Here is a 13,644-nt window from a genome sequence, read left to right on the forward strand (position 1 = left end):
CCAAAATGGTTATAGACTATATAATGCTTAAATCCTTAAGAAATCTTTTGTACTTCTGATGTTCAATGGAAGATGAATTCACATTTAGAGGAGAAGATAATCTTTTGTACTTCTAATGTTCAATGAAAGATGAATTCACATTTATGTTTACCAAAATTACAGATATAATTCATTGGGGAAGGGGGGGGGGAGCAAATGAATAAGGGCTGTTTTTAATGTTTCAAACTTCATCTTTCCTTACTTTTTTACCACTTAGAATTTGTTGGTTATTTTTGTCCAATCAAAACAATTGTAATAGATAACATTGGAAATTATTCTGACACAGTATGAAATATGGTTACAGCACTCAAAAATTGTGATGGTCAACTTGTTTACACTATATTCTTAGTACTGTATATTAAAAAATCTGGTGATGAAATCTTTTTTCTAGATATTTTTGCAAAGATTGAAAATTCACCATTTTTATTATATCATATTACACGGATCAGGATTCAGTATGCTATGATAATGACTCAATATGCTATGTATTGTATAGGATCATGACTCAATATGTCATGTATTGTATAGGATCATGACTCAATATGTCATGTATTGTATAGGATCATGACTCGATATGCTATGACCTGAAGTACGCATTGAGACTATGTGCTGAGCATGGCCACAAGCGAGCCTGTGTCCACATCTACTCCCTGATGGGTCTGTATGAGGAAGCAGTGGATCTCGCCCTTCAGGTACATGTTTTTTGGGTTTCATTACCAACTGACACCAATTTCTAAAGTTCATGTGGGACATTTCTAACAGTTTTTTCTGTCCAAATTTATATTTTTATCTCCTCTATATGAAGAGTTCTTGTATGAATTCTGAAATTTGTTTAAATTCTGTTTGTGTAGTACTATTACTAGACTTTGTATGTCGGTTACATGTACATGTAGCTCAGTGGTTAGATAATACAAGGGTAACAGGTTTGATCCATGACTGATCCAAAGTTGTTTTTCCCCCCTCTTTGCTACAATAACTTAGTAAATGTTGATATATACAGCCTTCTGTAATACTTGACATTTTTACTTGCCACAACTAGTGACTATCAAAGTCTAAACAAACCACCTGGTAATAGACATATGCACTGAAGTAAAGACTCGGAGGATGAATTTACGAACAGAAATGTATTATTACTCTGGCCTAGACACACAGGGAAGTAGCAATAGTGAGAATACACTACATGAATTTTTTAAAAATGCTCTTTTATTCTTTCATTCTTGGACATTGAAAAAAACCTGAAACTGAAAAGCTGAGGACAATTTATTTTCATTAACACCTTGTTTGATTGAGCTGTCTATTGAAGAATTACATGATACTCAGTGATTATTAAGGCCTATGGACTACTTAAAAGTGTTCTGAAGAAAGTCATTATGGAATATGAATACATGTATATTTTGATGCCCATTTCTATTTTAGATATGAATTATATGTGAATCTGTTGTTATTTATGGAGAATTTACCAACATGTGCATCGGTAACTTTTAGTTAGTCCATGAAATTAGTCCTTGAAATGTGTACTTTTGAAAACTTAATTTTAATTTTAGGTAATGCAGAATTAACTTTGTATTAATTTGATGTGATTTTAGGTAATGTAGAATTAACTTTGTATTAATTTGATGTGATTTTAGGTAATGTAGAATTAATTTTGTATTAATTTGATGTGATTTTAGGTAGATGTAGAGTTGGCCAAACAACAAGCAGACAAACCCGATGAAGATGATATTGATCTTAGGAAGAAGCTTTGGCTCAGAATTGGTAAGTTTTCTGGACATTTTGACCGTGTTCTTATTCAACATCCAGGTATACATGTAATTCTAGGTTTTATGAATGTGGTTGAATTGAATGTGCTGTATGTATGTACGTATGTACACACTCATGCATGTAAAAATCAATTTCATTTGATATATTGTGTACAGAGATAGCCTGACCTGTGTTAATTTCATCACACACAGTAAAAACTATTTCACCCCATTTTATATTCACTCAAATCAATTCCACAGTAAATTTAACTTCAACCAATTTTAATTTCACCCACTTTGTACAAGGGTGAACTTGATGAAAATGAATCGGGGGGAGGGGTAAAAATTTCCCTTTATTATACCTAACATTAGAGTATTGCAGCAAATGATAAAAAATACACATGCTCACTCACCAGTACTATAGTACTAATACTGAAAACAAAATTCCTTGTAGGTTAGTATACAAGAAAACAATGGTGTGTAATTTACTTCCATTTTTGTAGCCCGCCATGTTGTGGAAGAAGAAAAAGATGTGAAACGAGCCATGGAGTTCTTACATGACTGTGAACTACTTAAGATTGAGGATATTCTGCCATTCTTCCCAGACTTTGTCACGATTGACCACTTTAAAGTAATTTACTCAATAAGAAAATCTTCATTATGAATATTGCATCAATTAAGACTGCCCTATTCTTGTACTTCAGAAAAATAAGTTGCATGTATTGAATGCTAATCTTGTATCTGCCCTATAACTATGAAAATATAAGGAAAAGCTGTCATGCCCGTTCTGTAACACAAATGTTTATTACTGGTCTCAGTATTTCTGTAGGTACTCAGTATCATACGAACTTATAAAGTACTAGGAGTTTTTAAAGTTACTTGCTGATATTTTAGGATGCCATAGTGACCTCTCTCCAGGAATATAACCGCCACATTGACCAACTGAAGGAGGAGATGGACGATGCAACGAGAAGTGCTGAGGAAATCCGGAAGGAGATCCAGAGCTTTAGAAACAAGTAATTTTTTTTGGTTACCTAAGCTGAAAGCTCAAGTGAGCTTTTCTGATCACCCGCTGTCCATATGTAAACTTTTCATACTTTCGACTTCTCCAGAACCACTGGGCAAATTTCAACCAAACTTGGTACAAATCATCCTTGGGTGAAGGGGATTCAAGTTTATTCAAATGAAGGACCATGTCCCCTTCAAAAGGGAGATAATCACAAAAATAGGATGGGGTCATTTAAAAATCTTCTCAAGAACCACTGAGTCAGAAAAGCTGAGATTTACATGAAAGCTTCTTGACATAGTAAAGATTCAAGTTTCTTAAAATCATGACTGGGTTAGGGTTGGGCCACAATAGGGGATCAAATTTTTTACATGCAAACATATAGGGGAAATCTTTAAAAGTATTTTTCTCAAGAACCGCTGGGCCATAAGAGTGGAGATTTACCAGAAAGCTTCCTGGTGTTAAGTAAGTTCAAGTTCGTTCAGATCATGGCTCCCAGAGGTAGGGTTGGGCTGCAACGGGATCAAAGTTTTACATGCTGATTATATAGCAAAATCATCTTCTCCAGAACTAAGGGGACAATTTCAACTAAACTTGGTACTTCATCCTTGGGTGAAGGGGATTCAATTTTGTTCAAATGAAGGGCCATTCCCCCTACAAAGGGGAGATAAATATACAAAAATGCAAAAGTAGGGTGGGGTCATTTAAGAATCTTCTCAAGAACCACTGAGCCAGAAAAGTTTACATTTGCATGAAAGCTCCCTTACATAGTGCAGATTCAAGTTTGTTAAAACCATGACCCCTGGGGTTAGGACCCCACTGTAGGGGATCAAAGTTTTACATACAAATATATAGGAAAAATCTTTTAAAATCTTCTTTTCAAGAACCACTGGGCCAGAAAAGTTTATATTTACGTGAAAGCTTTCTGATGTAGTGCAGTTTCAAGTTTGTAAAAATCATGGCCCCCTGGGGTAGGTTGGGCCACAATAGGGGATCATAGTTTTACATACAAATACATAGGGAAAATCTTCTTCTCAAGAACCACTGGGCCAGAAAAGTTTACATTTACATGAAAGCTTCCTGACATAGTACAGATTCAAGATTGTAAAAATCATGGCTCCCAGGGGTAGGTTGGGCCACAATGGGGATCAAAGATTTACATGCGAATATGTAGGGAAAATCTTTAAATATGGGCCAAGGTGACTCAAGTGAGCGATGTGGCCCATGAGCCTCTTGTTACCTGGAGTGTTCAGAGTCTAGAGGGGCGCTATTTGTTATCCAGGTCCAATTTACCCTGTCTTGTCAAGGTTCCCAGGGGTAGGATGAGGCCACAAAAAGGGTTCAAAGTTTTGCATAATCATCTTTCAAAAATGGTGGCATCTGATTGATAGGTAAACAGGTCGATTTTGTGGACATTAACTAAAAATTGGATCTATAGCAAAGGAGACTTTTTCAGAAATATAAATCAAGCATTATACTTTGATTTTCATTTCTTATATTCTAATGAAAATTTTCCAGCTTAAATTATATACATGTAAATGAAATTTTGTGAGGATTGTCAATGCTGGGAGTCTTTCTCCTCTTGGATAAACCTGTACATGTAATTACTTTGTTTTTATAGATATGCGTATGTGAATGCAGTAGACAAATGTGCAGCCTGTAACTTTCCTCTGATGGCCCGGGGCTTCTATCTGTTTCCATGCCAACATAAATTCCACAATGACTGCTTGATTGGGGAGGTAACTCTAGTTTCTTTTAAAACTGTATCTGCTGCAGCTTTATGGCAAATGTTGTAAAGATGAAATAATCAATTCATTGAGAGGGTAGATATAACATTGCCTGTTGCCCAATTCTATTCTTGTGAATCAAATATTGTTAAAATCAAAATTGATGGTTTATAAGATATCAGTATGTGACATCATAAGTTTTTTTTCACAAATAGATTATCACAAAATACGTGAACAATTTTCTATTTTGTGTGATGTTTGAATCACCCCTATCTTGTGACATCATTGCGACTACTATTTTGTATGATGTTTGAATCACCCCTATCTTGTGACTACCATTTTTTATGATGTTTGAATCACCCCTATCTTGTGACATCATTGTGACTACTATTTTGTGTGATGTTTGAATCACCCCTATCTTGTGACATCATTGTGACTACTATTTTGTGTGATGTTTGAATCAACCCTATCTTGTGAGAACATTGTGACTACTATTTTGTGTGATGTTTTGAATCACCCCTATCTTGTGACATCATTGTGACTACTATTTTGTATGATGTTTGAATCACCCCTATCTTGTGACATCATTGTGACTACTATTTTGTGTGATGTTTGAATCACCCCTATCTTGTGACATCATTGTGACTACTATTTTGTATGATGTTTGAATCACCCCTATCTTGTGAGAACATTGTGACTACTATTTTGTGTAATGTTTGAATCACCTCTATCTTGTGACATCATTGTGACTACTATTTTGTATGATGTTTAAATCACCCCTATCTTGTGACATCATTGTGACTTCTATTTTGTGTGATGTTTGAATCACCCCCATCTTGTGACATCATTGTGACTTCTATTTTGTGTGATGTTTGAATCACCCCTATCTTGTGACATCATTGTGACTACTATTTTGTGTGATGTTTGAATCACCCCTATCTTGTGACATCATTGTGACTACTATTTTGTGTGATGTTTGAATCACCCCTATCTTGTGACATCATTGTGACTTCTATTTTGTGTGATGTTTGAATCACCCCTATCTTGTGAGAACATTGTGACTACTATTTTGTGTGATGTTTGAATCACCCCTATCTTGTGACATCATTGTGACTTCTATTTTGTGTGATGTTTGAATCACCCCTATCTTGTGAGAACATTGTTACTACTATTTTGTGTGATGTTTGAATCACCCCTATCTTGTGACATCATTGTGACTACTATTTTGTATGATGTTTGAATCACCCCTATCTTGTGACAACATTGTGACTACTATTTTTTATGATGTTTTCTGTGTATCACTGATCTGAATCACCCTTATCTTGTGACATCATTGTGACTACTATTTTGTGTGATGTTTGAATCACCCCTATCTTGTGACATCATTGTGACTACTATTTTGTATGATGTTTGAATCACCCCTATCTTGTGAGATCATTATGACTACTATTTTGTGTGATGTTTGAATCACCCCTATCTTGTGAGAACATTGTGACTACTATTTTGTGTGATGTTTGAATCACCCCTATCTTGTGACATCATTGTGACTACTATTTTGTATGATGTTTAAATCACCCCTATCTTGTGACATCATTGTGACTTCTATTTTGTGTGATGTTTGAATCACCCCTATCTTGTGACATCATTGTGACTACTATTTTGTGTGATGTTTGAATCACCCCTATCTTGTGACATCATTGTGACTACTATTTTGTGTGATGTTTGAATCACCCCTATCTTGTGACATCATTGTGACTACTATTTTGTGTGATGTTTGAATCACCCCTATCTTGTGAGATCATTGTGACTTCTATTTTGTGTGATGTTTGAATCACCCCTATCTTGTGAGAACATTGTGACTACTATTTTGTGTGATGTTTGAATCACCCCTATCTTGTGAGATCATTGTGACTTCTATTTTGTGTGATGTTTGAATCACCCCTATCTTGTGAGAACATTGTTACTACTATTTTGTATGATGTTTGAATCACCCCTATCTTGTGACATCATTGTGACTACTATTTTGTATGATGTTTGAATCACCCCTATCTTGTGACAACATTGTGACTACTATTTTTTATGATGTTTTCTGTGTATCACTGATCTGAATCACCCTTATCTTGTGACATCATTGTGACTACTATTTTGTGTGATGTTTGAATCACCCCTATCTTGTGACATCATTGTGACTATTATTTTGTATGATGTTTGAATCACCCCTATCTTGTGAGATCATTATGACTACTATTTTGTGTGATGTTTGAATCACCCCTATCTTGTGAGAACATTGTGACTACTATTTTGTGTGATGTTTGAATCACCCCTATCTTGTGACATCATTGTGACTACTATTTTGTATGATGTTTGAATCACCCCTATCTTGTGAGAACATTGTGACTACTATTTTGTGTGATGTTTGAATCACCCCTATCTTGTGACATCATTGTGACTACTATTTTGTGTGATGTTTGAATCACCCCTATCTTGTGACATCATTGTGACTACTATTTTGTGTGATGTTTGAATCACCCCTATCTTGTGACATCATTGTGACTACTATTTTGTATGATGTTTGAATCACCCTATCTTGTGAGATCATTGTGACTTCTATTTTGTGTGATGTTTGAATCACCCCTATCTTGTGACATCATTGTGACTACTATTTTGTGTGATGTTTGAATCACCCCTATCTTGTGACATCATTGTGACTACTATTTTGTGTGATGTTTGAATCACCCCTATCTTGTGAGAACATTGTGACTACTATTTTGTGTGATGTTTGAATCACCCCTATCTTGTGACATCATTGTGACTACTATTTTGTATGATGTTTGAATCACACCTATCTTGTGACAACATTGTGACTACTATTTTGTATGATGTTTGAATCACCCCTATCTTGTGACATCATTGTGACTACTATTTTGTGTGATGTTTAAATCACCCCTATCTTGTGACAACATTGTGACTACTATTTTGTGTGATGTTTGAATCACCCCTATCTTGTGACATTGTGACTACTATTTTGTATGATGTTTGAATCACCCCTATCTTGTGACATCATTGTGACTACTATTTTGTGTGATGTTTGAATCACCCCTATCTTGTGACATCATTGTGACTACTATTTTGTGTGATGTTTGAATCACCCCTATCTTGTGAGATCATTGTGACTACTATTTTGTATGATGTTTGAATCACCCTATCTTGTGAGATCATTGTGACTTCTATTTTGTGTGATGTTTGAATCACCCCTATCTTGTGACATCATTGTGACTACTATTTTGTGTGATGTTTGAATCACCCCTATCTTGTGACATCATTGTGACTACTATTTTGTGTGATGTTTGAATCACCCCTATCTTGTGAGAACATTGTGACTACTATTTTGTGTGATGTTTGAATCACCCCTATCTTGTGACATCATTGTGACTACTATTTTTTATGATGTTTGAATCAACCCTATCTTGTGAGATCATTGTGACTACTATTTTGTATGATGTTTGAATCAACCCTATCTTGTGAGATCATTGTGACTACTATTTTGTGTGATGTTTGAATCAACCCTATCTTGTGACATCATTGTGACTACTATTTTGTGTGATGTTTGAATCACCCCTATCTTGTGACAACATTGTGACTACTATTTTGTGTGATGTTTGAATCACCCCTATCTTGTGAGAACATTGTGACTACTATTTTGTGTGATGTTTGAATCACCTCTATCTTGTGACATCATTGTGACTACTGTTTTGTATGATGTTTGAATCACCCCTATCTTGTGACATCATTGTGACTACTGTTTTGTATGATGTTTGAATCACCCCTATCTTGTGACATCATTGTGACTACTATTTTGTGTGATGTTTGAATCACCCCTATCTTGTGACATCATTGTGACTTCTATTTTGTGTGATGTTTGAATCACCCCTATCTTGTGAGAACATTGTTACTACTATTTTGTGTGATGTTTGAATCACCCCTATCTTGTGACATCATTGTGACTACTATTTTGTGTGATGTTTGAATCAACCCTATCTTGTGAGATCATTGTGACTACTATTTTGTATGATGTTTAAATCACCCCTATCTTGTGACAACATTGTGACTACTATTTTGTGTGATGTTTGAATCACCCCTATCTTGTGACATTGTGACTACTATTTTGTATGATGTTTGAATCACCCCTATCTTGTGACATCATTGTGACTACTATTTTGTATGATGTTTGAATCACACCTATCTTGTGACAACATTGTGACTACTATTTTGTATGATGTTTGAATCACCCCTATCTTGTGACATCATTGTAACTACTATTTTGTGTGATGTTTGAATCACCCCTATCTTGTGACATCATTGTGACTACTATTTTTTATGATGTTTCCTGTGTATCACTGATCTAAATCACCCCTATCTTGTGACATCATTGTGACTACTATTTTGTGTGATGTTTGAATCACCCCTATCTTGTGACATCATTGTGACTACTATTTTTTATGATGTTTCCTGTGTATCACTGATCTAAATCACCCCTATCTTGTGACATCATTGTGACTACTATTTTGTATGATGTTTGAATGACCCCTATCTTGTGACAACATTGTGACTACTATTTTGTATGATGTTTTCTGTGTATCACTGATCTGAATCATCGCTATCTTGTGAGATCATTGTGACTTCTATTTTGTGTGATGTTTGATGTTTGAATCACCCCTATCTTGTGACATCATTGTGACTACTATTTTGTGTGATGTTTGAATCAACCCTATCTTGTGACATCATTGTGACTACTATTTTGTATGATGTTTGAATCACCCCTATCTTGTGACATCATTGTGACTACTATTTTGTATGATGTTTGAATCACCCCTATCTTGTGACATCATTGTGACTACTATTTTGTGTGATGTTTGAATCACCCCTATCTTGTGACAACATTGTGACTACTATTTTGTGTGATGTTTGAATCACCCCTATCTTGTGAGATCATTGTGACTACTATTTTGTATGATGTTTGAATCAACCCTATCTTGTGAGATCATTGTGACTACTATTTTGTATGATGTTTGAATCAACCCTATCTTGTGACATCATTGTGACTACTATTTTGTGTGATGTTTGAATCACCCCTATCTTGTGACAACATTGTGACTACTATTTTGTGTGATGTTTGAATCACCCCTATCTTATGAGAACATTGTGACTACTATTTTGTGTGATGTTTGAATCACCTCTATCTTGTGACATCATTGTGACTACTGTTTTGTATGATGTTTGAATCACCCCTATCTTGTGACATCATTGTGACTACTGTTTTGTATGATGTTTGAATCAACCCTATCTTGTGACATCATTGTGACTACTATTTTGTATGATGTTTGAATCACCCCTATCTTGTGACATCATTGTGACTACTATTTTGTGTGATGTTTGAATCACCCCTATCTTGTGACATCATTGTGACTACTATTTTGTGTGATGTTTGAATCACCCCTACCTTGTGACATCATTGTGACTACTATTTTGTGTGATGTTTGAATCACCCCTATCTTGTGACATCATTGTGACTACTATTTTGTGTGATGTTTGAATCACCCCTATCTTGTGAGAACATTGTGACTACTATTTTGTGTGATGTTTGAATCACCCCTATCTTGTGACATCATTGTGACTACTGTTTTGTATGATGTTTGAATCACCCCTATCTTGTGACATCATTGTGACTTCTATTTTGTGTGATGTTTGAATCACCTCTATCTTGTGACATCATTGTGACTACTATTTTGTGTGATGTTTGAATCACCCCTATCTTGTGACATCATTGTGACTACTATTTTGTGTGATGTTTGAATCACCCCTATCTTGTGACATCATTGTGACTACTATTTTGTGTGATGTTTGAATCACCCCTATCTTGTGAGAACATTGTGACTACTATTTTGTGTGATGTTTGAATCACCCCTATCTTGTGACATCATTGTGACTACTATTTTGTATGATGTTTGAATCACACCTATCTTGTGACAACATTGTGACTACTATTTTGTATGATGTTTGAATCACCCCTATCTTGTGACATCATTGTGACTACTATTTTGTGTGATGTTTGAATCAACCCTATCTTGTGACAACATTGTGACTACTATTTTGTGTGATGTTTGAATCACCCCTATCTTGTGACATTGTGACTACTATTTTGTGTGATGTTTGAATCACCCCTATCTTGTGACATCATTGTGACTACTATTTTGTGTGATGTTTGAATCACCCCTATCTTGTGACATCATTGTGACTACTATTTTTTATGATGTTTGAATCAACCCTATCTTGTGAGATCATTGTGACTACTATTTTGTATGATGTTTGAATCAACCCTATCTTGTGAGATCATTGTGACTACTATTTTGTATGATGTTTGAATCAACCCTATCTTGTGACATCATTGTGACTACTATTTTGTGTGATGTTTGAATCAACCCTATCTTGTGACATCATTGTGACTACTATTTTGTGTGATGTTTGAATCACCCCTATCTTGTGAGAACATTGTGACTACTATTTTGTGTGATGTTTGAATCACCCCTATCTTGTGACATCATTGTGACTACTATTTTGTGTGATGTTTTCTGTGTATCACTGATCTGAATCATCGCTATCTTGTGAGATCATTGTGACTTTACCATTGCTCTATTGTTATAGTGAAGATATTTTTCCCCACACTTCTAAGTTAAAGGGGGGGGGGGGGAGTATACTGGAATAATAGAATCCTTCATTAGTACAAGTGTGGGATAGGGAAATTCCACCGAGAGGACAAGATTCGCAGTCTAGGACGAGGCTTTGCCGAATCCTAGACAGCGAATCTTGTTCCAGAGGTGGAATTTCCCTATCCCACAAGAGTAAATAATGAAGGATTATTTTTCTCACATTTTACATACAGTTTAGTGCATAAATTTAGGAGCTTTGAGAAAATTTTAGATGATCAAAATCCTCATTTGAACTTCAATGCAAAAATTTATTAGATAGGCAGAAAGAGCATACCCGAAAATAGTTTACACTGAAAGTGTAAACTCAAAAACCCAAGGTTGTCCACCAGAAAGTATACTGCATTAAAATTTAAAGAAAACAATGCAAAATATTTTACTTCACTATGTAATGTAAATCTTCACAGAGTAATGTAAATCATAGAAAAGGTATGACGTCGCAGCAGTGTGAGACAGAAAAATCTCACATGGCTGTCTCACATGGGTAAAGTCTATCTCATACTGGTGATAATGTGAGAATCAGCTGTCTATTTGTTCATCTGTACATCTGTGGACAGAAGGCGAAGGAGAGCATTGAGGTTCATTTCAACTTTATCACAAGTGGTTTATAAACCCGACTTCCTCATATGACATATCTTCTGATGCTTCTTCGAACTCCTGGACCAGGTACTGCATCATGGTCGAGATACTGCATTGGAACCAAAATGTGTGCTTCAGTGATTCTGGTTAAGAAACGAGGTTTAGATCTGTTCTCATCTTATGACATGGTTTGCTCATACAGCATATTTATGGATTCCAAGAGTCTATTTGTAAGAATATGAAGTTTAGATCTGCAGACTTGTGGGTTGCTTCAATTGGTCTTCAGATACTGCATTTTTAGGGGTGCCCTAATATGGTCTTTAGATCTGTGCTTGAGAGGTGTCCCAATATGGTATTTAGATTTTAATATGATCTTCAATTCTGCGTTTTAAGGTGTGCTTTAATGTGGTCTTTAGATCTGCGTTTTAAGGAAAGCCCCAATATGGTCTGCGTTTTGAGGGGTGCCCCAATATGGTCTTTAGATCTCGATAATGGTCTTTGGCCTGTGGGGATCAGGGTTAGAATAGGTCCTCAGTACCCCTTGCTTGTCGTAAGAGGTGACTAAATGAGGTGGTCTTTTGGATGAGACTGCAAAAACCCAAGACCTCATGTCACAGCAGGTGTGCCCTCCCTGCTCAAAAGCTGTAAGCGCTGAGCATAGGCCTAAATTATGCAGCCCTTCACCAGCAATGGTGAAAAATTCTTAGTGGGATGTTGAGCAATTTACAACCAACTAATATTATATTCAGATCTGCATTTTGAGGGGTGTCCCAATATGGTATGTGTTTTGAGTGGTGTCCCAATATGGTCTGCGTTTTGAGGGATGTCCCAATATGGTCTGCGTTTTGAGGGATGTCCCAATATGGTCTGCATTTTGAGGGATGTCCCAATATGGTCTTCAGACCTGTGTTTTAAGGGGTGCACTGCATGGGGTTTTAGTTCCATTAAGGTGGCTTTGAATGAATTTGTAGGTCCTTCCAAACCTGACCAGTAAAAAGCGACAGAGAGTAGAGGACCTTCAGAGAAAAATGGCAGAAAATGAGGACATCAGGACAACATCAATAGGGATCAGGGGAGATAACCAGTCTGATAAGTCACAGGACATCAAGGTTTGCCCATTAATTCAAGAAATGCTTTTAGCTCACCTAACTTTAAAGATATCACTGGCAAAAACATTAAAAATGGAAATATACATAACTACAGCTGTTGATGTGTGTGAATTCAATAATTTATGTATGTCATGTTCTCATTGCTTTGTTGTATTTGTGAATATGTATCAATGAATGAGCATGGTGTTGTTAAAACATTCAATTGAAAATGGTACTTGATGTAAATACAGGCATTAAACAATATGGATGATTGATAGTTAGTTGTAGATATGGTTGTAATGTTTTTGATATCACAGGCGGAGTTGGACGATTTGGTGGCATCAGAGTGTATCTACTGTGGGGACTTCATGGTCAGGTGAGGACAATGTATATTACATGTTTATTTCCATTATCATATGAACAATTTTGTAGGCATGCTTCTATGTAAATCATGTGTGGGGCATATCAAATTGTCAAGCCATATTTTGGAGATACATGTACAAATCAAATCTGAGGATAGGACAATTGTACACATTGCATAATTTTTCAAAAGTGAAATTTGGTCTCTAAAATTTCTTACTGTATTTGCAAACAAAGCACCTTTTTCATTATTCAGCTTGTATCACTCTTTTGATGGTAAAATAATACTTCATGAGGTATTTTAACAAGCCAATAAATAAAATTTTGATGTATAAATCTGAA

At 35.7% G+C, this 13,644-nt stretch overlaps 1 protein-coding gene across 2 annotated transcripts in view; it reads left to right on the top strand.

Moving 5' to 3' along the window:
• LOC125645583 (vacuolar protein sorting-associated protein 18 homolog) overlaps nt 1-13,644 on the top strand; it is a 58,417-nt gene that overhangs the window by 44,199 nt on the left and 574 nt on the right. For both annotated transcript variants that reach the window (XM_056139683.1, XM_048871173.2), the window contains 7 exons: nt 600-731; nt 1,710-1,794; nt 2,282-2,409; nt 2,673-2,794; nt 4,406-4,523; nt 12,826-12,963; nt 13,260-13,318. In XM_056139683.1, coding sequence (XP_055995658.1) covers nt 600-731; nt 1,710-1,794; nt 2,282-2,409; nt 2,673-2,794; nt 4,406-4,523; nt 12,826-12,963; nt 13,260-13,318 — 782 coding nt within the window. The remainder of the gene's footprint in view (nt 1-599; nt 732-1,709; nt 1,795-2,281; nt 2,410-2,672; nt 2,795-4,405; nt 4,524-12,825; nt 12,964-13,259; nt 13,319-13,644) is intronic.

Source organism: Ostrea edulis, chromosome 6 (assembly GCF_947568905.1).
Source record: "Ostrea edulis chromosome 6, xbOstEdul1.1, whole genome shotgun sequence".
Taxonomy (NCBI): Eukaryota; Metazoa; Mollusca; class Bivalvia; order Ostreida; family Ostreidae; genus Ostrea; species Ostrea edulis.